General features: G+C 40.2%; 1 protein-coding gene across 1 annotated transcript; it reads left to right on the plus strand.

Annotated features, from left to right (window-relative positions):
- Nucleotides 1-10,203: 10,203 nt before the first annotated feature.
- LOC134677364 (adenosine 5'-monophosphoramidase HINT3-like) lies at nucleotides 10,204-19,638 on the plus strand. The gene is made up of 4 exons (XM_063535798.1): nucleotides 10,204-10,326; nucleotides 15,498-15,928; nucleotides 17,736-17,929; nucleotides 19,340-19,638. Exons 2-4 carry the CDS (start codon nucleotides 15,718-15,720, stop codon nucleotides 19,364-19,366), a joined length of 432 nt encoding a protein of 143 aa, XP_063391868.1. The 5' UTR covers nucleotides 10,204-10,326; nucleotides 15,498-15,717; the 3' UTR covers nucleotides 19,367-19,638.
- The last annotated feature ends 3,912 nt before the right edge of the window (nucleotides 19,639-23,550 follow it).

Raw genomic sequence — 23,550 nt, forward strand, 5'->3', positions numbered from 1 at the left:
TTTTATCACGTGGTAAAAGCCATCCATAATACGCCGGCTGGATTGATTGGAATATATTTGGATTTTTTGGGAAAACCTTGTAGATTGGTGCGGCCTGGAAAAGGGTTAATAGGAACAGGGCTATAACCGCAAAAATCGAAGTTCGCAAATTGCGGGGATTTTTCTCTGTCACCCTAATTACGCTTTCGTTGGAGTAAAAGAGAAAGATCCCCGCAATTTGCGAATTTCGATTTTCGCGGCAGCCGCTCAGGAGTATCTCCCCCGCGAGATAGTCTTAGAACGGCAACCATAGGTTAGCGAGACACAGCGATCGGACCTTATGTTCCCACCAATGGTTGCCGCCGCCGCCGTCGCAAGTCGCGCAATGTCGTGGCCGAGCCGTTACAGATGCTGCGTCCCTGTGCCAAACCTTCAGAAATCAATGCAGCGGTCGTATCTCTGGCCAATGATATGTACATTTAGCAATGCACGCACGAGAACTTTCCAAAGTTGTGAAACTTTCCACATGAGAATTTCTAGGTAACTTCTGAGAATGTTTCTCGAGAACGAGAATTTATTTATTTATCGTAGTTTATACCATGAATATTCACGATGGTTTAGGTGTAGTATCCTTACCCCCAGAAAATTCCGACATTTGGTCTATCGCTTCCGGTCAGAAAAATGTATGACGGCCCGGCCAAACGGTCAGACCTAGGTGGGGGGTGCTCGACTAAATGTCATAGAGGGACCCTGGCAGTTTTTGACAAGGCCATGTTTTTTTCAATATGGCCGACTTTTTTTTTTCAAGTTTGTCCTAGCGCGCTGAAATTTTGGTCACGGAATCTCGTTTACTTTTAAACGGTGCGTGATAGGTGGGGGGTGCTCGACCAAATGTCATAGAGGGCCTCGAGACAAAACATACTGCATTAAAAAAAATCAAAAAGGCCGACTTTTTTTTTATTTTTTCAAGTTGGTCCGAGCGCGCTGACATGTGGCATGGCGGGAGATAGAGGCCTCTAGATTCCTAAGACAAAAATTTTTTTTTTTAAATCCAAGATGGTGGAACAATAAATTTCCATATTGCAGAATGTTCTGAGAACATTCTCGAGAACGTTTCCGCCTTTTGGGAATGTTCTGCAATTTGTACATTGCTATGTACAGTCAACGGTAAAAATATGGGTGTAGACAACTTACTCAAAAATATGTCCCATAGTTCTTAATTCACTGACATAAGAGTTATGGGACATATTTTTGAAATGATTTGTACACCCATATTTTTACCGTTGACTGTACATTTGAGTTTAAATAAAAAACCTCAAAATTGCTCGTTTAAAGGTACCAAGATAAGGTCCAGGCAGAAGAAAATAATCATAATCATTTATTCGATGCAATCCATGGTGTTTATACAGGAGTAAATTTATACGAAAATAAACGATTGCACGTTGACTGATGTGTATAGAAAGCCACTATATTTCATCAGAATCGCTGTTTTAGGGGCCCACCTATCCTTGTATTCAATGAAATGAAAAAGTACATACTGAGTTAATAAAATATAGGTACTTACTTAATCTGTTCAAATATTACGAAGAAATGTTGCTGACAGCCTGCAATTTATAATATATACTGAATTTCATGCACGCGGACTTTTAAACCAAATTTTAGGCAGTATCGTTTTTTTAGCATTAGAAAAAACTCCACAGAAAGCAAGCGTGCAGTTTATTCAGGCTCTTTAATTGATAATAATTATTGAATTATCTAATGTAGCATGGTCAATATATATAATTTACTTGAAATTATTACTGCTAAAAGTGCCGGATTTGGAACCACAAGCTTACTTCTGCGAAGTTCTTTCTAATGCTAAAAAAACGGAATATACATTAGAGCGTAGTGGAGGAACTGGGTTATAGACAGCTTTTTCAACACGCGTTAAAAAAAGCGCTTGAATCTGCCCGCACGGTAAATTCGATTTAAAGACCAAGGCTTAAAGTCGAAAATCCAACAACGCTTGATAAAAAACGCCACCGCTGTCGTGTGAATAGATACATGGTTATCCATTTGTGTCATTCAAACGCTTTTTAATTTTAACGCGCGTTGAAAAAGCTGCCGTGCGAATGGGGCCTAAAGGGAGAACGGAGCTATAGGCGGAACTGGCCTATAGGCGCGTCAAAAGCGAATGCGGGCATCTTTCTCTGTCACTCTAATTATTACGCCTTCATTGGAGTAAAAAAGAAAGATCCCCGAAAGTTGGGAATTGCGGTATTCGCGGTAGGCCACCTGATAAGCCCACAAGCCCACATTCGCACGTTAGCTTTCTTAACGCGCGTTAAAAAAGCGCTTGAATCTGTCCGCATTCTAAATTCGATTTAACGACCAAGGCTCAAAGTCGAAAATCCAACAACGCTTGATAAAAAGCGCCACCGCTGTCGTGTGAATAAATACACATGTTTCCATTTGTGTCATTCAAACGCTTTTAACTCGCGTTGAAAAAACGCTCGTGAGAAATTTGCCCTAGGCGTGTAGACGGATTCCAGCGCTTTTTAGGGTTCCGTACCGAAAGGGTAAAACGGGACCCTATTACTAAGACTTCGCTGTCCGTCCGTCCGTCCGTCCGTCTGTCACCAGGCTGTATCTCACGAACCGTGATAGTTGAAATTTTCACAGATGATGTATTTCTATTGCCGCTATAACAACAAATACTAAAAACAGAATAAAATAAAGATTTAAATGGGGCTCCCATACAACAAACGTGATTTTTGACCAAAGTTAAGCAACGTCGGGAGGGGTCAGTACTTGGATGGGTGACCGTTTTTTTTTTGCTTTTTTTTGTTTTTTTTTTGCATTATGGTACGGAACCCTTCGTGCGCGAGTCCGACTCGCACTTGCCCGGTTTTTTTTAACGTGCGTTGAAAAAGCGCTCGTTACTCTCGTTAGTATGAGGCCTGATAAGGGTGCTATTCCATCTGTCCAATATCTTGGTCCAATGTCATTGCGTATCACTCTCTCATTAAGCAAAATGTGAGACAAATGAAATTCCATGAAATTGTCTACCATTTGTCCCGTACAAACGCGAATTTTCTGAAAATTTGCAGGTATAGGAGTTTCCTTTTCTATGAAAAATGTCCAAAAATATGCACAGAAAAAATATTCGCCTGCTTTAAATGCCGAAAAAAGTCGCAACACAGGAAATAAAAAGCGTTTGTACGGGACAGCCCGTGGAATGCTCCAATTACACATTGGACAAAGAAATTGAACAGGTGGAATACCATCCTTACAGGGGCACCAGAATAAAGTTGTATATATATACCAGACAATTTTTCGCCAATCTGATGAAATTCACCGATCGAACAGGGCCGTGCGGACGCAAATACCAATTTGATTCCCCGATCACATCAGCAGGTGCGGACACAAAAATGCCAATTTTCATAGTAGAATGCAAATTGGTGACTTAATTTAAGTACGTGTGGACGCTAGATGAGATTGACCGATTATTTTCCTGAACAAATCGACTGATTTCGTTAGTCCCGTCTGGATACCCCTTATGTAATTAATAGTACGCTCGTGTTACAAACAGCAACACTCCTAACTGTATCGGTGGACCTTATTACAAAAGGCATAAGGTCGGTGTGTACAGTTAACAGAGTAGGATGGTACGGCGGTTGTAGCTGGGCCAATTTTTTTAGGGTTCCGTGCCCAAAGGGTAAAAACGAGACCCTATTACTAAGACTCCGCTGAAGTCTATGCTAAGTAGACACAACGTAAAATTACATATATAGGTACATTTTAATCGGGACAAGTTTTCGTTAGCATTTTATATTTTGTACTACTTTTATATTATATAGTATTACACCAAACTTAAGAACGTAATGGCTTAATAAAACAATATGGCTAATACAGTGTACCAACATAAGATTGTAATTGTATTGTAATAGTTCTAATGACAGTTATTGAAAGCCCGCCAAAAGGTGACCAAAAGTATACTTTTTTAGCTCGAAGGGCTGGTATATGTTATCTGTGACTTTTAACTTTGCCTGTCAACTGGTTAAGGATTGCCGCTAAATGAGAAACCACTCTAATTTTGCCTTCATTGGAGTAAAAGAGAAAGATCCCCGCAATTTGTGAAAATCGGTTTTCCCGGTAGCCCCTCAGCTTTATAAAACTAATATTAATTATAAACCTGTCAAGAAGAACATCGTCTTTATATTTGAAAGCAGCATAAGAATCCCCAGAACGAGGCCCACGGGATGGGCTATCATTATGATTTTGTATTTATTTAAATAAATACTAAATTAAACGTATTTATTTAAATACATAGCAACGAATATTCTTAAGCCATTTTAAATTCAATTCAGCCAATCAAGTAATGCACACGTAATTTTAACTATAAATATGTATTTCAAATCGTTGTAGCAGCGTTTTTAAAAACACCATAACTAAATCCGATACAAACAAATATATACTTAATAAGCTATTATATTGAGTTGATAATTCCTTAATTTTTTTTAGCTTTTAGCGTCTTTTGATAATATTCCGGCTTATTTACTGTCTACCATATACTTGCGCGTTTGAACAAGTGCGCGCAATTGCGTACTTTGCAAGAAAATTACCTATAATATGTTGATTAATTGTTTTTTTCTTCTTTGTCATAACCAGGTTGACGTGGGTTTAAAGCGGTACTGATCAAATCGGTCGATTTGATCAGAAATGAAATTGGAGTCAATCACCAATTTTAGATTAAAAGTTGTATCCAGACGAGACAATTTTTCGCCAATCTGATGAAATTTTCCGATCGAACAGGCCGTGCGGACGCAAATACCAATTTGATTCCCCGATCACATCACCTGCTGATGCTGCGGACACAAAAATGCCAATTTTCATAGTAGAATGCAAATTGGTGATTTAATTTGTGTACGCGTGGACGCTAGATGAGATTGACCAATTATTTTCCTGAACAAATCGACTGATTTCGTCAGTCCCGTCTGGATACCCCTTATGGTTATATTAGAGCCCTCTAAATTGAAAAAATGCCCCAGATTGAAAATACTGGCGTCACAAATTGGTATTCTTGCGTCCGCACCTCATCTTATCGGTAATATCGGTCATTATTTGCGGTTGAATTCGGGAAGCCAAATTGGCCTTTGCGTCCGTACGTCCTGACATGATCGGGCAATTTAATCAGATTGGCGAAAAATTGACAAGTCTGGATACGCCTTAAGTTGACTAAATGATATCTCGTACAAACTATTTTGAAACACACAATCAAACTGTTCTAGAGGTAGACCAAGATAAGTCTGCAACTGGTCTGCAAGTTATTGATAGCACACGCAGTGCGCGCGACTATGCTCGAGTGGAGACCACGGACTAGCAAGCGCAGCGTAGGACGTCCACCCACAAGATGGACAGACGACCTTGTTAAGGGCGCCGGAAGACGCTGGATGCGGGTCGCTTCCAACCGGCACGTATGGAGTGGAGGGGGAGGCCTTTGTTCAGCAGTGGACGTTTTATGGCTGAGATGATGATGATGATATAGTTGACTACGGAACCCTAAAAAGCGTTTTGAGGAATTAATTCCCAGCAAGCTAGTTATCGTTCCTAAGTATCTAAATGCGATTTATCCAAGTTTGTGAAAACCCAGGAAGTGTGCATGCATTTCGGGATCCTTAAAATAAACATCGTTTTCTATGGAAAGCACCACCTGATCACCGATCAGTCGCCATAGAAAATGACATGTCGGACGCCTCGGCCCGGGCCCGGCCCGGTCAAGCGTGAGTCATCCTTAACACATGAATCATTTATACTAAAGACTCTTCTATTTATACTAAAATGACTAATATAATATGATAATGATATACCTAGTTGTATTATAATTATATAACAATAGTGGAACCTACTGGAATAATACAAGTTCTTCGAATACAATGCTAAATCAGTGTGATTGCAATTGCTTCCCAAACAACAGCAAGATAATCTATGGTAATAAGTTAAGCTGTATCCAGACGAGACAATTTTTCGCCAGTCGGGCCGTGCGGACGCAAACATCAATTTGATTCCCCGACCACATCAGCAGGTGCGGACACAAAAATGCCAATTTTCATAGTAGAATGCAAATTGGTGATTTAGTTTGTGTACGTGTGGACGCTAGATGAGATTGACCAATTGTTTTCCTGAACAAATCGACTGATTTGATCAGTCCCGTTTGGATACCCTTATGTATAGAGAGCATGAATCTAGTATTAAACTGGATTGGCCATGAGTGGTGGGGATAACTAACAGAACGGGATAGTCTTACGTATCTTTCAGTAGGAGTAGCAGAGAAAGCGCTATTATTGTTTGTCCTTATCACAGTCTCACATATTTTTTGTTCCCCACCATTTTTTTAGTATGGATAATGGTGGGCAACAAATAAATTCGACCAATCACAGTGTCGCATTTGCGTATGTTTTGTCCCTCACGGAGGCACGCGTATACCACTTCTATACGATCCTACCTTCTAAGAAAGAGAGACACTTTTAAGCGTTTCGTTGAATGCTATAGCGATTGTCACCTTTCGCTAATGCTCGCGTACCGATGAGAACATACAGCCAGATGCCACATAACCCGATGAGAACATAGAGCCTTGTTATTTATTAACATTGCCCTATTTGACCTTTGTTTACAAACATTTTTTTATTTACAAATAAAATAGTTAAACCATGAGACACTATTTTTGGGGGGAAGGGGGCTCGGGGGCTCCACAAGGCGCGTCGCAAACGCCTAAGGGAGGCCACAGGTGACCCTCGCGCAGACAGCTTTCTCGCGCAAAGATTGGCCATAGCAATCCAACGCGGGGACGCTGCTTGCGTGATGGGCACCCTACCGAGGGCGCAAAATTTGATGTTAGACCAAGAAAAGTCTGCAGCGATTTTGATAGCCCACGCAGTGGAAGTGTTATTTACACGTCCTATAATTTAATTTCATAGAAGTTTGACGATTAAAATGACACTTGCACTGCGTACGTACTGTGTGTGTGTGTGTGTGTGTGTGTGTGTGTGTGTGTGTGTGTGTGTGTGTGTGTGTGTGTGTGTTGTTGCGTGCGTGCGTACTGTGTGTGTTGTTATTCATACGTCATAATTTCATAGATGTTAGATGTTTAACACTTGCTAACTCTAGATATTTTTATTTTTTTAGCTTTTATACAGTACGTAAATTAACGAAAAACATTTACTCAAGCCCGGTAATGAATGGGTCACACTGAGAAACTTTTACTATGACACCAACCCCGAAATCGCGAAAAAAAATTGAATCTCCCATAGAAAATTACAATGTTAGACCAGCAAAATGTATGAAAGAACCAAAGCTTTTTTCACGATTTCGAGGTCGGTGCCATAGTAAAAGTTATTCAGTGTGACCTACACATTAACGGGTTTGATAAAATGTTTTTCGTTAGTTTACATACTGTATAGTTATTTTATTTGTGTTAATTTTAGCTTTATATTAATTTTATAACACGTATGAAAATGTTTCCACACTCGAGTCCAAGCTAACTCTGCGCATACTTTGAACTAATGTGGTAAATAGTACAGTCAGCAGTAACTTGCTAAGCGGGCGAGGTGTTCAAAATTACCTTGACACGCTCTTATTCTCTTGACAAAAAAGCGCGTCTAGAGCATTTTGAACACTTCGCCCGCTTAGCACCTTCTGCTGCTGACTGTAGATTATGATACAAGTGCGAAAAGTAGGAATTTCGCAACGAGTGGCGATAAATTAAAACACGACCGAAGGGAGTATTATAAATCGCCGCTCATTGCGAATTACCTTTTCGCATGTGTATTGTGCAACGTTTAACAGTACATATATCCTTTAAAATCTTTAAATTTTCGACATACGCACGTAATATTACAACACGTTGTGTAATATCACAACATATTGGTGATGAGCTGATGAATCTAGCTCGATAAAATTTTTCTTGCAGAGTTAATGGCTCCTCTACACGATGGGCCAACGCCGGCCACTCCAAGGGACGCAGCCATACGGTAGAATGAGATAGCAATATCACTTGCTCCCTCTAACGCATAAATGCGTCCCTTGGAGTGGCCGGCGTTGGCCCATCGTGTAGAGGAGCCATAAAAATCTTAACTGTACGACAGATTCTTTGTTCTCATTTCATGTAAACTAAGGTCGCCTCCATAAACTCGCGAACTAAATTGACATGAGTTTGACAAATAAAATGATACCAGGAATAGCAAAGAAAAAATAGTCACGGGTATATGTCGATAAAATGATATCGATAAGTAAAATATTGCACTTACTACCCATGTCATAAACGGGTCACAAACGATTTCGATTAATATGAATGTGACGAGAAAAGTGGTTAATTCGATTGTAAGATTGTGTCGTTACCAATCAAATCAGGAGGTGCGAATGAGAAACTGACAAATTTCAGTGTCATGTTAGTGTGCAACAACTTGCCGTTCTTTATTTCAAGAGCTCGGTTGTCGCCATAAATCTAAAATTGGTGATTTAATTTTATACATGTGGCCGGTAGATGAGATTGATCCATAATTATTTATACTTGGTCAAGCAGATCTTGTCAGTAAAAAAGGCGGCAAATTTGAAAAATGAACGCGCGATGGGATATCGTCTCAAAGTAAATTTAAATTTCGCGCCTTTGTCTACTGACAAGATTTGCTTGATATTGACCTAATTGTCAACTTAAACGTCCAGTTTAGGGACTGGTCTTCACAATCGAAGCCATAGGGATACCGAGGCGATTTAATTTTTGCGTCCACACCACTCGAATTAAATGAGAAATTAATCACATTATACGAAATATTTCCCCGTCTGGGCCGGCCTTTTTTGTATTTTGAGCCAAAATCACTTTTTCTATGTTATCACCTACAACTTACCTAATTGTTACTCTAGCTGTAAGTTTTCCTAACAAATAAAACAAAATAAATATAATAAAATATTTATTTAATTACAATATGTTTATTAAATATCCTTGTCTCTATTAGGTACTATAAAATTGCACAATTTTGGAAATACCGACATTCTCTAATTCAAACTTTTTTGAAAATATCGATATGAACAACACTGGCCAAACTGTGGTATCATTTGTGCACATTGACCTGTCAATTTAGTTCGCGAGTTTCTGGAGGCAACTGTACGTAGTAGTACGTACGTAGCCAACTGGCTACTGCGGCGTAGCGCTACGGCTTATTGCTACGCTATAATATTAGTAGTGTCACAGAATAAATAATTGTACTAAGTACAGAAGACTCACTCTCTAACAAAACGCGTCTGTCACGATCAGCACAGATATGGCCGCTAGGTGGCGACAGCGCCACGCGCGGCTTATGGCAAACCCCAAAATTGGGGCCGAACGGATGTACTTATAGCGACGAAATCGCGGAGTGAGTCACGCGTGGTAGTGCCCTCAAATAAGTCTTGAGAGCAAGCATGAAGTAGGTAATTAATTACCCTGACTGGCATGATTTGACAGTGGTAAGTACCGGCTAGAGGTCATCTTTCCTGGAAAAATCTTAACACCGCGAACTAGGATTTTTCGCGTACGGTACAGCGACGTCTGAAATTAACTGAAATTAACTCCTTGCAAATAAAACTTGGCAATAAAATTAAGTAGAGTCCAGACACGATGATCTGATTTGATCAGAAATGAAATTCTTGAAATCACAAATTTTAGATTTATGGTGATATTTGCGCCCTCAAAGTTTAAAAATAAATGCATCCAAACCAAAATACACACACAAATCACAAATCTATTCTTGCGTCCGCGTTCCATTTTATCGGTCATCATTCATTCAGGCCTTTAACATCTTGACAGAATATTTTATCGGTAATATCGGTCAAAATCGGCAAGCCAAAAAAAGCAAATTTGATCGGTAGGTACATATTTGAATATCGTAGTTCATGGATCGGGAACTGCAAGAAGCTATAGATGGTCAAGCAAATCTTGTCAGTAGAAACGGGCGCGAAATTAAAAAAAAATGTGACGATATCCCTTCGAGACTACATTTTTAAAATTTGCCGCCTTTTTCTACTGACAAGATCTACTTGACCAACTATATAAGGTGCTGCCATCTAGAGACCAGACGCCGAACTAATACATCATGAAGCGTTTTAAACAATTACTTAAATAGTTTTACTACACGTCACTGTCAATTTTCAGCTGTCACTGTCACTACTGTCAAATCAAAATTGAGGACAGACTGGACAGAGCATATTTCCGAAGTCAGCGGTTTTTGCTAACGCACGTGCCGCGATTACAATTTCGAGTTTTAGTGGTTTTTCTTGTTAATAGTCACTGAGGATTGAATATTTGTGTTGGTGGTGGGTTAATAAACACTTGAGGTGAGTTTTTGTGGTGTATGGTAGTAGTTAACATGGAGACGGGAGGTACGGGAGATGATACCGAGCCACCGGATAAAAACGGTGGCAATATAGGGAGTCAAAAGCGTCCTATTCCTGAGGATAACAGTGTAGTAGACCTTCATGGGAAAAAATCTAGCCCTCCAAGCGCGTCAATTCAGCACACATACGTTCGTCCGGGATACGAAACCGCAAATGATTTTAAGTATGCGTCTACTGATTTAGGTCCATTCGTAGTCCATGTGTCTCGTGAAGACATTGACCAATCTAACACCCCGAGCAGGATGAAAGCTTTAAAAATGGCCCAAATAATATATAATAGCAAGATTTCGGGCATTAAGGAAATTAAAGCTTTAGGGAAAACTAAAATGGAGATTCACTTCGCGACGGCGTCAGAGGCAAATGCATTTTTGTCTCACAGCATTTTGGCGACGCATAAGTTTTCTGCAGCAATCCCGCGGTTCCAGGTATCTCGGATGGGGGTAGTAAGGCAGATCCCCTTGGACTGGACTCTAGAAGAGTTCATAAATAGCATTGATTGCCCTTCAGGGGCCGGCCCGGTGGTCAAGGCTCGTAGGCTTAATAAAAAAAAAGAAGTGGAAGGACGACGCGTCTGGGAACCCACGGGAACAGTTGTGTTAACATTCCTAGGTCAGATTTTACCTGAAAAAATCTATAGCTTCAGTATGTCTATACCAGTCGACACTTATAAACTACCTATAATCCAATGCAGGAAATGTGTCCGATTTGGCCATATAAAAGACCAATGCCGTTCAAATCCCAGGTGCTCACGTTGTGCACAAAATCATGACACAACTGAATGTTCTGTACCGGATGCTGAGGTATCCTGCCTTTTCTGTTCTGGCCCCCATGCAGCAACCGATCAAAGTTGTCCAGAGTTCTCTCGGCAAAAATCAATAAAGTTAGTAATGGTAGAAGAAAACATAGGATACATCGAAGCTGCGAGACGATTCAGGCCAGTCAGAACATCATTTGCTGATATTTCTAAAATGAATCAGGCAAGCCAATCAAGCCCAAGGATTCCCTCCTCCCCTTCTCAAACTCCAGTCCAACAGTCTCAGAACGATAACACCAACGCCAACCAACAAAAGTCATACAGAAAAACTGTCCTCGTTCAAAGACGAGCCAAGCCTATGCTAGGTAAGTCATATGATGTAGCGGCGCACAGGAATATCACTTTCACCCCTCGATCTTCTCAATCCAATGGATGTGCACTAGGACAACAGTCCTCAGAGACACCAAATGACAACCTAGGCTATGGAATTTCAATGATTATTGATGACCTCCTAAGCAGATTTGCAGATATATTACCGTACAATGCTCTAGAAGCCTTCCAGGCTCAAATTTGTGCTACAATAAATAAAGCTATCCAAAACGGCCTCACAGAGCCTGATTCAATGGAATGCTAGAAGTATTAAAAATAAAAAGCATGAAATCATTAATTTAATTAATTTATATAGCCCAGTTATTCTTGCCATCTCGGAGACATGGTTAGAGCCTCAATCCCGCTTTAGGGTAACAGGCTACTCCTGCCTCAGGGATGACCGGGACGACGGGCGTGCTGGCTGTGCTATTTTTGTTAAAAGAAATGTAACCTTTTCTCAACTTCCCCTCCCTCCCCATTCACCTGATTTTAATATTGTGGCAGTTCGCTGCCTTAACATATCTTTTACTTCTGTGTATATTCCTCACCCCAATCGTGAAATAATTAAAGAGCTTGATTCCATTCTGCTATCATTGCCAGCTCCTATTATCGTACAAGGAGACTTTAATTGCCGCCACCCCTTGTGGGGTTCAAGAGATTACGACGCGAATTCCCGGTACATTTTGGATCTTATGGACAATGTTAACTTATGCATTCTAAATGACGGAACTCCAACGCGTAGAGTCTCGCCCATTCAAAATGCAAGTGTCCCTGACCTAACGATGGCATCACCGAGCTTAGTACAATCATTAGTGTGGTCAGTTTGTTCAAATTCTTTTGGGAGCGATCACCTTCCTATCTTAACAATCCTACAAGATTCCTTGGTGGCTCCAACGCCCCCTCAGACACCACTTCTTAAATATAGCACATGTCGAGCAGATTGGCCTAAGTTTAGATCTGAGTTAGATAACTCCTTAACAAATACTCTCAGTGCAAGTGATACAGGTATTCTGGAAATGTATAACTCGTTTATTGAGGCAATTCTTTTAGCGGCTGATAACTCTATCCCTTTGAAAAATTCAGCTCGCAACAAAATACCTTCTCCAGCATGGTGGGATGCCGAATGCTCTGCTTCGGTAAAGGAGCGTAAACAGGCAGAGTCTCTTTTTGCTCAAGATCTTTCCCTAGATAATTACCTTAATTTCAAGCGCATTTCTGCCAAAACTAGGAGATTCCTTAGCAAAAAGAAATTTCAAGGCTGGCGTACTTTTTGTGAGTCCCTGTCCCCAAGAACTCCTTCCACGTTGATATGGAAAAAGATTAAAGCTTTTCGACACTCTCAAACCAACAATAATGTCAGTACTAATGAATGTATGTGGCTTGAAGGTTTTATATCTAGGATGGCTCCACCGTATGTACCAAGTCGTGAAGGCATTGGTGGGTACTGCTCAGTTTCAGCTCCATCTGAGAGAATGAATGAGGCTTTTTCTTTTGATGAGCTTTGCTGCGCGATTGATCACCTCAGGGACTCCGCTCCGGGTTGTGACGGTATCCCATACTCCTTTTTAGTACAAAGCTCGCAATCCATAAAAAGAAAATTCTTAGAAATTCTTAATAATATTTTTTTAACGGGAAATATTCCAGATAGCTGGAAAACCCAGATTGTAATACCAATTCTAAAACCCGGAAAAGATCCAGCTAATCCAAATTCATATAGACCCATCGCCTTATCATCAGTGATAGCAAAAATAATGGAACATCTTATTAAAAATAGACTGGAGTGGATTGCAGAAAATAAAAATATGATATCGAAAACCCAGTTTGGAATCAGAAAGGGTATGGGTACTACGGACAGCCTCAGCGTTCTCACCTCAGACATTCGTCTGTCGCTGACTCAGGGCAAGCATGTTATCGGCGTGTTTTTGGATATCACGGCTGCATACGATAATGTAGATCTTCCTATACTCAGGCAGAAACTGCTTAATCTGAGTATCCCTGTGAGGATCGTCAACATCATATGTAATATGTAATATGTATATGGGCCGGTCTATTCTTGTGCGAGCAAATGGGAAGGTGTCAGCGGCAAATCTTGTGTGGAAGGGTCTCCCCCAGGGCTCAGTACTGAGCCCTCTTCTCTATAGTCTTTACACTTCAGATCTAGATACCTCCGTTAACTGTTTTTGCAAAATTTTACAGTATGCGGATGACATTGTCCTCTATGCTTCTTCTAAAGTATTTTCAGACACTGAGCAATCCATAAATTCTGCTCTTTTCTACCTAAGCACCTGGTTATCTGATCACGGCCTTTCATTGTCTGCGGAAAAAAGCAGTGCGGTTATATTTACTAGAAAACGTTATGTGCCGGAAGTGAATATTTTGATCGAGGAAGAAAATGTCAGGATAGCAGATGAGGTAAAATTTTTAGGCATTATTCTTGATACCAAGCTCCTGGGCGTAAGCCATCTTCGTTACTTGTGCCATAAAGTGGAAAAAAATATTAATATCATTCGTCGTTTGTCCGGTGTTAGGTGGGGTTCACACCCATATTGCCAAAAACTTTTATATAATGCAATTATTAGGAGTCATTTTGATTACGGCAGCATTATCCTTGAACCATGCAACAAGAAAGCATTAAGTAGATTGGACCGTATACAAGCAAGATGTCTTAGAATAATTGTGGGTGCTATGAGGTCTTCTCCGACAATTGGCCTTCAGGTCGAATGCTTGGACCCTCCTTACTCTTTACGAAGACAGTTCTTAGCGGACAGGTTTTTATTCAAGACGCTCCAAACAGCGTCCCACCCACTCCTCCCAATTTTAGAATCCTTACAACAACTTGTAGATACCTCTCGGTACTGGTCACATAAAAGTCCTCCTTTATTGGTTAACAGTTATAAAAAGTATTTAGAGTTACCGGCTCGAATTTTTCAAAATTACAAAAACCCTCTTTTCGAAACAAGTTATGATAGCCTTATATATCAGCCAAATGTCATTTTTAGTTTAGGCATATACAAGGATCAAATAGGAGCAGATAGTATCTTTAACACAGTTATGTTCAATCAATATCCAGATCATTTGGCTATTTTTACTGATGCGTCCAAATTAAATAACAACGGTCCAGTAGGGTCTGCAGTGTGGATTCCCAAATATAAAATTATTTTGAGCTTTAAACTTCCTCCTGGGTATTCGGTATTTTCCGGAGAAGCAGTCGCATTGCTGGAGGCCGTGTCTTACATTCACTCCCACCACCTTAATAAATCCATTATTTTAACTGATTCGTTGAGTTGCTTGCAAGATATAGTTAAAAAGCCTTTTCATACTAAAGAAAACTTCAGCATTACTTTAAAAATCAAAGACCTGCTTTACAAATGTCATTTGGAGAATATTCAGGTAATATTGGCGTGGATTCCAAGTCATAGCGGAATAACAGGCAATGAGATAGCCGACCAATGCGCTAAAGAAGCAATAACGATTGGCAATCACTTGTATGACCGATGCTTCCCTCGCGACATTAAGGCCCAAGCTCTGACCCACTTGCGAGATGCCTGGAACACTCGATGGCAAACCACTCAACTACAGATTGCTAAACATTTTCGCAGTATCCAACCAAATATTCTCCATAAACCGTGGTTCGCTGGTACACGTAAGTCGATGCCGAAGAACATTACATCAACGATCATTCGCCTTCGACTGGGCCACGTTTGCACCCCCGTTCGCTTAAAAAAGATGCGTGTTCGAGACCACTCTCTATGTGAATGTGGTCTGGCGGAGGGTACTCTCGAACACGTATTTTGGGATTGTAATCGTCTTGTTACCCCCTTATATGACATTCTCCCCCCTAAAATTCCCCGTCCGGTTAACATTAATTTTCTTCTTACACTAGTTACCTCTCCTTTTGTGAACGTCTTAGCTAAACACATAAAAAACAATAACTTGTATTTGTAGTAGTTAGTTTTAATAATATATGTTTGTTTTGTCCTGGTTGTAGGTGGATCTACATTCGATTCTCATCTGATTGAACTGCGTCGTGGATATTCACCGGCCAACTGTCTTCATAAAGCACGTGCCTTCCTAAACCTTGACGTTGGCGGAATCATCGACAATATCGATGGAGCCATAATACCCAAAGATTGATTGATTGATTGGACAGAGCATAGAGCGTAAACTTTACACAGATTTTACAGTTTTTCAGGAAATTTCTGTTAACCATGGCTGCAGCAGCCCCCGAAGCCCCATCTAGATCAGCCTGTATATTCTGTAACATAGTGAACAAGCTAGAAGACACAGAGATACTGTACGAAGATGAAGAAATCTGCGTGTTTCGTGACATCCGACCAGCAAGTCGGTTCCACATTTTGACTATTCCGAAAAGGCATATAGAGGACGTTAAATCGTTAACAGCCGCTGATAAAGACTTAGGTAAGGTAACAAAGAATGTGACTATTGATATTATATTTATTTATATGAGCCTAGAGTGTCCCACTGCTGGGCAAAGGCCTCCCTCCTCCCTTCCACGTATCCCGGTCTTGACCCGTCTCCCAGTTAAAGCAAAGGCGTCAAGGTCATCTCGCCAGCACCGTCGAGGTTTGCGATCCCACATCAAAGCCGGGATGAGTTTGATGTGAGTAGGGTTGCCAACCGTACTTACTATTTTATATAGTATTGTACTATATTTTGGCTCTCTGTACTATAATTATTTATTATGAGCCTGTTGTGTCCCACTGCTGGGCAAAGGCCTATACTGTATACTATATACTTTTGGAAAAATATATAGTATGCTATAATACTATATTTCCGATTAAACATATATTACACTCATGTTTAGTATTTTATCTAAAAGTACTATATTTTTGATGCCTTATTCTGAAAAATACTTTATTTCAAGAAAAGTTGGCAACCCTAGATGTGAGTGAGACCTAAGGACAGGTAAGGTAACAAAGAATTTAACCATTGATTTATGTACTTGCTTTTCTTATCAAAGATGGCTAGGATAAGTTAACAATAGCAATTGTACACCGTGTTTTTTTTTATTTCCGTTAATTTCAAGGGTGCATTCCTGAGCTTAAATAAGTAACTTTCTCAAAGACACCGATATTCTAATTAACTCCATATCGGAGATAATCAATAATTTATTTTTTTCTCTAAGGCCTCTACAAGTGTGTACACTTGCCTTAGGGCCGGTTTACATATTGATTAGTGTTTAGAATGAATTCATACATTTGCTACTAAACTTAAGTACAATCTCGGTCGATCGATGTACGAAATGACATTGATATGTCACAGATTTCAATTGTTTAGTTGAGTTAAATGTAATGCCCATGTTACAACAACGCTATATGCTACATTTAATTAGTTTTTAAACATAATTTTTTTTCTAAAAAAAGCAAAAAAAATTTTTTTTTTTGAGATATAACTACATTTAGTTCTCTTAAACGTACTTAACCATACCCCGAAGTTAACGGAATTCAATAAAAACACGGTGTATATGTTTAAAGTTGAAAATGTTGCATTATCATTATCAAAATTGTGCAAGTAGGACTTTGAATGCCAGTGGCGAGCAGTCGTGTTGGAGGCCAAGACACACTTTGGGTCCCTGCGCCAGAGGAGTAGTAGTAGTAGTAGGACTTTGAATGATTTAATTTTACATTTTCGATATCAGAGACTAAGATTCTAGAATCTTAGATTACCAGACAGACTAGTCTAGGAAGCGAAGCTTGCGAAGCTAGACATTGGAATATCTAATGTGTGTAGTGGTACCTTTTGATTTAAAACATCACATACATATTGTTAAGAAACCTTGTTAGAGGACAAAGTTGTTAGGTTGCTTTTACTTCTACTGAAGTCAAATCATCTGAATTACTGTATGTTATTGTTTGAAACATAAATAGTCCCTTCCTTCCCTCATATAATTTTTTTTAATATCTGGGAGACCGAGCAAGCTCGGATAACATATAAAAACTCAAAAATGCGCATTTTCCCAGAGATATGACCTAGCTAGATCAATTTATCGCCCCCAAAAACCTCCATATAGCAAACATCAAATTCTTTAGAGCCGTTTCAGAGATCCCCAAAATATATATATACATATAAATAAATAAACAAGAATTGCTCGTTAAAATGTATTAGATCCACGCAAAATAGGCGCATTAATATGACGTCGAGTTGCGGGAACCAAGCCCGCGAGAACCTATAACCTATAAGGTATTAGATAATTTTACAATTCCAGTTGAAAAGCTGCTAACCGTAGCCAAAGAGATGTTGACCAAGAACGGCCTGACAGAAGACGTGGCCAGGTTCGGATACCACTGGCCACCATTCCGGAGTGTGAAGCATCTTCACCTGCACACCATAGCGCCGGAGAGTGAGATGGGGTTCCTCGCCAAAATGATGTTCAGGAAGGATTCTTATTGGTTTGTTTCGGTAAGTGACCCGCAGTACTGTCTTTACCATAAGGGCACACGGGATCTGTGCCCAGGGCCGTGCTCAGGGGGTCCCGAAGGACAGACAGTAAGGCCCCCCCCACATCTGGCGTCTTTCGAGCGTCGGCGTCTACAATTCTATGGCCGACGTCGAAGCAAAGTCGACGCAGCGTCGACGCAACTGCGCAGCGACGTCATTTTCCATAGCGCTGGACCGACGCCGACAGACGCCGACGCTCGAAAGACGCCAGATGTGGGGGGGCCCTAACAGTATATTTAATTACGTATAATAAACAAAAAGATTCTCTATCTCTCTCTCTTTAGCCTTTTTCTACCCTTCGGGTGTAGGCCTCCTTCATTTTACGCCATTTGTCACGGTCTTGTGCAACCTGGAGCCACTTCTTCCCCGCAGTCCTTTTGATGTCGTCGTCCCAACGCATCTTGGGTCTACTTTGGGGACGCTCTTCCCCCCATGGTCGCCACTCGAGTAGTCGTTTACTCCACGAGTCGGTCTTTCGTGCTATATGACCAAAAGATTGATGAAACAAAAGATTATAGTAGAAAAAACCGGGCAAGTGCGAGTCGGACTCGCGCACGAAGGGTTCCGTACCATAATGCAAAAAAAAACGAAAAAAAAAGCAAAAAAAAACGGTCACCCATCCAAGTACTGACCCCGCCCGACGTTGCTTAACTTTGGTCAAAAATCACGTTTGCTGTATGGGAGCCCCATTTAAATCTTTATTTTATTCTGTTTTTAGTATTTGTTGTTATAGCGGTAACAGAAATACATCATCTGTGAAAATTTCAACTGTCTAGCTATCACGGTTCGTGAGATACAGCCTGGTGACAGACGGACGGACGGACGGACGGACAGCGAAGTCTTAGTAATAGGGTCCCGTTTTACCCTTTGGGTACGGAACCCTAAAAAACGAATTGGTACCCAAGAGGTTGCACACGGAGCCAGAGGACACACAGCGGGCCCGAACTGGAGAAGAGTGGCCCACAACAGACCTCAATGAAAAGAGCTAGATGAGGCCTTTGCCAAGCGGCACACTGAGCTTAGAGACATAGGTACTCTAACTCAGAACAAAAGGGGTTAATAGATAGAGAGATAGACAGTAGAAAAATGTTAGTTTATTTTGCTTTCTTTACTTTCCAAAAGAGCCCCAAATTCTTATGTGCCCAAGGGCTCGACCATAGTTTAAGACGGCCCTGGTTACATGTTATCATCAGTTGTGTTGTACATTTTTCAGGGTTCTATACACAAAGGGTAAAAACGGGACCCTATTACTAAGACTCCACTGTCCGTCTGTCTGTCACCAGCTGTATCTCATCAACCGTGATAGCTAGACAGTTGAAATTTTCAATGATGTATTCCTGTTGCTGCTATATATTGTTTTTATTGTTTTAGCCTGATTACGTGATCTCAAGACTATGACGGAACTGACGTAAATATTCCAAGTTTTACACATGAGCGGTGAACAAGAATATCGACCAAGTTGGAATAAGCTTGTCATTTGATTTTGAACCTAACGGGAAGGGAGTTAGGACCTATTTTGCATGTATAATTTATTTGCAATAAAAACTTGTATTATGTAGGTAATAAACGTACCTAATGGACAATGGTTGATTATTATTATTGTAGTAGAGTAATCGTATTTATTCTTATTTATTGTTGTTTTATTGGGTTAGAATATACTATTAAAGTTATATTTTCTATTATTAAAAACTGCCCTGATTTGTTTTGTATAGTGTAGACTTCGAGACGGCACATAGACTAGGAATCCTCTATTTAGACGGAGTTTACAGCAATTATTTCATGCAACCGATGCTGCCAAAAATGCAGGGGTGCGCGGGACGAGGTGAGCGAAGTCCCGTGCCGTGATTGGTCCGTTCAAACGACGAACGAGTTCACGGACGTCACACAAAGACACTTTCGACTCGAACATGGAGTAAAATTACCGTATGCGTGGCAGCGGGGGTAGCGCCACTATGCTCAGTCTGGAGGATGTTTTGTCTTCGAGACTCACTGCCGAAGCATACCTAGATACAACTATAGTAGCCGCGTTACCCGTTAAGGCTCCTCTTCACGTTGGGCCAACGCCAACGCCAACGAGGGACACAGCCATGAGGTAGAATGAGATAGCAATATCACTTGCTCCCTCTAACGCATAAATGCGTCCCTCGTTGGCGTTGGGGTTGGCCCAACGTGAAGAGGAGCCTTTACCTTCATACGCTGTAGTCGGCCGGTCAATGACACCTTCTCGAAACTCATGAGGCCCTGAGCCTGGTACTAGCTCCTTGCTAAATTCAGGTTTTTGGACAGCTTTTTCTCGATTTTGGCCACCTATGGAGACTAATAATAACGCTTAGCGGTCAGTCTTTATTCGACCATTAAAGTAAATAACCAACTAGCTCGGGAGTTATAGCAATCGATAACTCCCGCGAGAACACGCCTGCATGAAATAATGTTTTACGAGCAAGTGTGATGACAATGTAATTATTCATAGCAATAGGGGGCTATTTATAAATTACGTTATTTCAAATTAGGGGGGGGGGTCTGAACATCGGATGACGGTAGCATGAAGTAGGAGGAAATGGGGTCATTTGAAGCATGATTTTTGGATGATTATAGGGGGGGGGGGGTCAAAAATCGATGACGTAATTTATGGACAGCCCCTAGGTAGATGTACTCGTAGTGTAGGGACGCCCGGCCGGAAGCAAGCGGGCTGTCGATCACGTATCGATCGATTAATAGGTAGGTATACCTAATGTTTTTTATTGACGGATACGGACACAGAAACGGAGACGGACGGTTTAATATGCTGCACCAGAGACCAGTAAAAATAACGATTGCTACTAATTTCCTATTGGCGTCAATTAGCAACCTTATGAATCTTATGATAGATTCAGAAAATAGCCTTTTCGAAATCACCATCACTGGCAATGTGAAAAGGGTAATTTTATCGAAAAATAGCTAAAGCTATTCAGAAATAAAAATAACCCGCAATCCAAATATGTACATATAGAAAACTCAATATAAAAATTACTTAGCGCGATGTAGAAATCGCCGCTCTCTTTTTGAAATTTGTATTTACAAACTAATTTACCAAATTAACGCTAGATGGCGCTGTATCGAGAGCGGCGAATACTATTCTACATCGCGCTAACTAAATTATGTATATGTATAAAATTATACATATGTATGTTAGTCTGTAAGGTTTTTGCAATATGGGACTTGTTGCATAAATTAAATTTCTAAACAAATAAATACATTTTCTTTTGTATAATAATGTTTTTTATAGCTTCATTTGTAACTAGTTCTTTCTTTAGTATTTTCTGTAAAAAACTGAACTGAGGTCTTATTGACGTAGTAGAACTTGGGGGCTGTCCATAAATGACGTCATCGATTTTTGACGATTTTCGACCTCCCCCCATATACCTAATCATCCAAAAATCATGCTTCAAATGACCCCTTTTCCTCCTACTTCATGCTACCGTCATCCGATGTCCAGACCCCCCCTCCCTTATTTGAAATGACGTAATTTATGAATAGCTCCTTGGCATAGTGATTAGCAGTCTTTATTAACTACTTGTCTCGGTCTATATCTTTATCCTGTCTACTGTAAGTACATGTACAAAGATATGTTATCAATAAGTAATTAAAAGCAACTAAATTTTCAATCACAAATTAGTCAAGCGAGCATCTTTAACAGTACCGAGGGGTTTTAAAAATGGATGTGTTGATAACTCCGATGACAAGCATAGCGGCCGATGATGAAATCCAAATAAAACGGTGAAATACCAGAACACTGTTTATTCACAAATTCACAAAATATTACGAGATGTTAACTCCATGAATCGTTTCACAGTACTGTGTGTCGAACCACGTGGCTCTCGACTTTTATATTAATCGCTAGTCATTAAAAATTAATCATTGTGGGTATATTGGTAAAGATCAATCTAATATACCCACAATGTCTAAACGAAACAATTATTGATCTTACAATTATTGAAGGTATCGCCATAAATGTTCAAACCAATCTACCTTCGCCTATCATATAAATTTTAACAACCCATCAGTGATATTAATAAAGCCATGAGAATGTGCGGGTACAATTATACCGATACAGTCTCAAATACCCACAACTATCGTACTTAATTCTACAAAAGTTAACAGTGTTAAAACTATTTTTAAAATCAGACTATGATTGCGATCTTTACGTCCCCACAGTATTTATTTGATTATAGTCGAAACGAATCCCATCAGCCCATTACGTGAGCCAAAACTCACGGTTTTTACAGTCCGTTTTTTTTAGGATTAGAAAGAACTTCGCAGAAGTAAGCTTGTGGTTCCAAATCCGGCACTTTTAGCGGTAATAATTTGAAGTAAATTATATGTATTGACCATGCTACATTAGATAATTCAATAATTATTAACAATTAAAGAGCCTGATAAAAACTGCACGCTTACTTCTGTGGAGTTCTTTCTAATGCTAAAAAAAACGAACTATAGTGTTCCGTACAAAACTTTGTTCACGGAACACTTATGGGATCACTTCGGTCTTGCAAATCAGTTATTTTTTACTGCTTGTACTTCATTTTGTACCTATATAAAGACTGATTAACAGTCCGCCGGACGGTATCGGCCTGTCAGTTAGAACAAAATTTTGACAGTTCCGAACAACTGACAGGCCGATACCGTCCGGCGGACTGTTAATCAGTGGGCCCCTTTAGATTTCTACCTACAAATAGGTACTTATACAATACAATATGTAGAAATCCTCTTTATTGTGCAACCTCACCAAAAAAGTACCAATTTCTTTTTAAATACCACGTCGGTGGCAAAGCGGCATACTGCCCGCCTGATGGTAAGGAGTCACCGTAGCCTATGGACGCTTGCAACTCCGGAGGTGTTTCATTAATTGCATCCACATGGCATCCACCTTCTAACTTCATTTTGCTTTTATGTCCCCAAACACACTAAAATGCCCAACCGATCTGTTATTTTGTAGGTAGTAGGTACAACTGTCCATCGGTCGACCTTATGCCTTTTGTAATAAGGTTTACGTACTGTCAGTTAACAGCGTGGGCGATGGTACCTATAATGGCCGGATCATTGGGCAGTAAAGGCTAGTTTAGTAGGTAATCTGGGATATAGGAAACAGGGCCTACCGCGGACCACGTTCGACGTGTTGCCTCCCTGTCACACTTACGTACGAATTTACAAGTGCGACAGAGAGGCAAAACGTCCCTCAAGAGGCCCTACCTACCGCCAACATCGAAAATCGTCATCTGTTTTTCTTTAATTTTGCTCTTGCTTATCGAGTTTAAAAAGAGTTTAAACTAGTTTGTTAGTCAATGACTGCGGGACGCTAAAAATTTTATTAATGATCCGCTCATGAAAATAGGTCCGCCTTATTTTATCTTATCTGTTGTATCAATATGGAGTATTATGGAGTTGCCAGTAATCAATTTCTGATATTACATGTTAATATATAATATTCGAGAATATTTTTTCCACAGATTTATATTTTCATACTGTGCAACTTATGACGTATAAATAACAAGTGCACAGTCTGTGCTGTCAAAATCGTTGCAGAGTTATCTTGGTCTAGTTCT

The sequence above is a fragment of the Cydia fagiglandana genome, chromosome 26 (assembly GCF_963556715.1).
Source record: "Cydia fagiglandana chromosome 26, ilCydFagi1.1, whole genome shotgun sequence".
NCBI lineage: Eukaryota > Metazoa > Arthropoda > Insecta > Lepidoptera > Tortricidae > Cydia > Cydia fagiglandana.